Here is a 2824-nt window from a genome sequence, read left to right on the forward strand (position 1 = left end):
TCTGTTTCTATATGGGTGGTTGAGGATGTATTCCATAGATCTCTTAATTTTAGCTCTCAAAGCGCAGCAGATTGATGCTTTTACTTAAAAAAATACTTGTGTTAGGTCCATCCCCACTTGTAACGTATACACACACTGGGATCTGAACTCATTCTGTATGACTGAAAAACATCACCCCTGCAGCTCCTCCCAGTGGCCCCTGCTTGGTCCAGTGTCTGAACGGTGGCAGCTGTACCCTGAATGCCCACAAGCAGCCCAAATGTCGCTGCCAGCCTAACTATGGAGGAGAAAGATGTGAGATAGACCAGTGCAGGGACTTCTGCAAGAATGGAGGCATATGCACACCTTCCCCTACAGGTAAGATATTGACATTGCAATCTGGTTTTGCCATTATGTTATCTATTTTTTTTTTGTGCATCGTAAATAAAAATAATATAGGCTAAAATAGGGCTTTGCAGGTGTTATGTCTCTGTTGGCACGGTAGTGTAACAATACTTGCTTCCTCAGGTTCTCCTACCTGTCGGTGCCTGAAAGGCTTTACAGGGCCAAACTGTAACCTGCACACCTGTAGGGATTACTGCAACAATGGAGGAAACTGTACAGTTAGTGCCGGAAACCAGCCGACCTGCAGCTGCCCAACTGACTTCCTGGGTGACCAGTGCCAGTACAGTGAGTGCTCCTACTATCTAGCAGACATGCAAGTTTAACAATGTTCAAATACTTTTGATGCAAATGGAGTCGCTCTTATAGATTATCATGTGGCTGCTAGGCATTGCACTTACATGTTTGCGTGTATGTGTGTGAGCAGGAAGCTGTGAGGGCCACTGCCTGAACAAAGGCACTTGTCTTCAGAGTGAAAGTGGCTCCAAACTGTGCCGCTGTCTGCCTCAGTACAGTGGCAGCACATGTGAGGTGGACAGGTGTCACTATTGTCGTGACGGTGATTGCATCCCTAGCAACGGGTTTACATCTACAGGAGACTTCACGTGCCGGTAAGACACATTCTCTACTCAACACAAACAGACACGCACACAAACAAACCTACATGTGCAAAGCTGTCTAGTTCTTCTTCATTGCTACTCACAATGTGTGTCTGTCTTCTTCAGCTGCACAGATGGAAGAGTCCAGCCCAGCTGTTACACATGTGATACAAATGAGTACTGTGCTAATGGACAGTGCTCTATAAACACCATCACACGCCTACCAGAGTGCAGGTGAGGAGCGGCGTTTTCACTCATAAATGTCATTAATTGAGTGTGAAAATATCCAATGTATGATTGCATGCATGCATATCTCACTTTGAGTGTGTGTTTGTGTGTGTAGATGTTCACCTGGGTGGGCGGGGCATCGCTGTGAGTCCATATCCAGCAGTGACAGTTCCTCAGGTTCAGGTGGACGTACGTATACACTCCCTTGACATCATTAATATCATTTCACGGAATGAGATAATATTCTCAATGCACGGTTCTTATGTTTGTTTGTTTGTTTGTTTGTTTGTTTGTTTGTGTTTGTAGGCACAGCCTCCATAGTGATACCCGTGCTGCTGCTGTTGCTACTGGTTCTGCTGGCTGCAGGAGCGTTGTTCTGGTATAGAAGAAGGATGAGAGGGTGAGTAACGTTTTCATTCAAAAGAAGAGACAGTAGAAACCCCTTTTTGACTTTAAATTCTCTCGTTCTTCCTTTCTCTCCCTTCTTTGGTCTGCCCTCTCCCTCTCCTCTCTGTAATGGCATCTCCTCTGCTCCTCAGGTCTAGTCGGCTCGGCAAAACCGGCTCCAGACGCTTGCGGTAACGGTTGCCAGGGTTTCACTTTCCTCATTCAGTTCTGCATCCTGAAGCTCTCTCTCTCTGCCTCTCTTGTACTCATACGTCTTGGTTTGCTGTGCAGTGTTTGGTCCTGTGGTAGATGTTGTGCCATTCTCTCAGATGTGAATGGGAGCTGTAGTTCATCCTTCTCCTACAGTATCTCCTTTTGAATGCCCTCTTCAGACTGGCTCAATGTCAGATCTATTGAAAAGATGCATTGAATAGATCTGTCCATGCACTAGCCAGTGCTGTAGATCTGTCATACTGTTGTCCATCATATTTTGCCATATTGTACTTACTGTACTGTGTGCTGTGGTTTGTATTGTGGTTTTGTCTCTCATATTGAGAGCTGGACAGTGTGTCAGCATTCTATAAAGCTCGGATTGGAACATGTGAATCTAGCATGTACTTACAGTTAGAGACCAAAGATAATGCCGGTATTCGTAGCATACTTTGGGGGATCTATTGTGGTCCTAAAAATAGTGTGTACATAAACAATCCTGTATCCAGGTCCTCTGAGTCTGGATCTGTCATGGGCTACATGAATGCTGAGTTTGTGTCGGCGCCTGTGCTGTGGCTTAGTTCCCTCAGCCTGGATGGTGGTGGGAGTCATGTGATGCCTCGTCCCTCCCCTTATTATGTGGCTGTTCCCCCGCTTGCACTGTTAAGGCTTTAAAAACCTTCAATAAGAAAAAATATATGACTGTGCTTTTCATATTTTGCGTAGGGCTAAGGGCTTCCAGCACCAAAGGATGACAAACGGAGCAATGAATGTTGAAATTGGAAACCCCGCCTACAAGATCTACGAGGGCGAGCCAGAAGACGATGCTGGGGAGCTGCTAGACGCACACTTCACGCTGGACCCAGACAAGGTACAGAGAAATAGCACATACATGTATGTATATGAATATGTTGTAGTCTCTATTTATAATATCTAATGCATGATGTTTTGCCTTTTTCCAGCCCACCAACTTCACGAACCCAGTATACGCCACTCTGTACATGGGAGCACACAACAGC

At 45.6% G+C, this 2824-nt stretch overlaps 1 protein-coding gene across 1 annotated transcript in view; it reads left to right on the plus strand.

The window, feature by feature from the left end:
- Positions 1-2818, plus strand: part of LOC104963003 (low-density lipoprotein receptor-related protein 1) — a gene marked incomplete at its 3' end in the record, with an annotated part of 90260 nt that extends 87442 nt beyond the window's left edge. Inside the window, exons 82-90 of the mRNA XM_010791549.1 lie at positions 184-357; positions 508-669; positions 809-992; positions 1107-1214; positions 1324-1397; positions 1515-1608; positions 1748-1786; positions 2532-2676; positions 2768-2818. Of these exons, the coding sequence (XP_010789851.1) occupies positions 184-357; positions 508-669; positions 809-992; positions 1107-1214; positions 1324-1397; positions 1515-1608; positions 1748-1786; positions 2532-2676; positions 2768-2818 (1031 nt within the window). The remainder of the gene's footprint in view (positions 1-183; positions 358-507; positions 670-808; positions 993-1106; positions 1215-1323; positions 1398-1514; positions 1609-1747; positions 1787-2531; positions 2677-2767) is intronic.
- Between the last annotated feature and the right edge of the window lie 6 nt (positions 2819-2824).

This window comes from Notothenia coriiceps, unplaced genomic scaffold (genome assembly GCF_000735185.1).
Source record: "Notothenia coriiceps isolate Sejong01 unplaced genomic scaffold, NC01 NC01_scaffold00035485, whole genome shotgun sequence".
Classification (NCBI taxonomy): domain Eukaryota; kingdom Metazoa; phylum Chordata; class Actinopteri; order Perciformes; family Nototheniidae; genus Notothenia; species Notothenia coriiceps.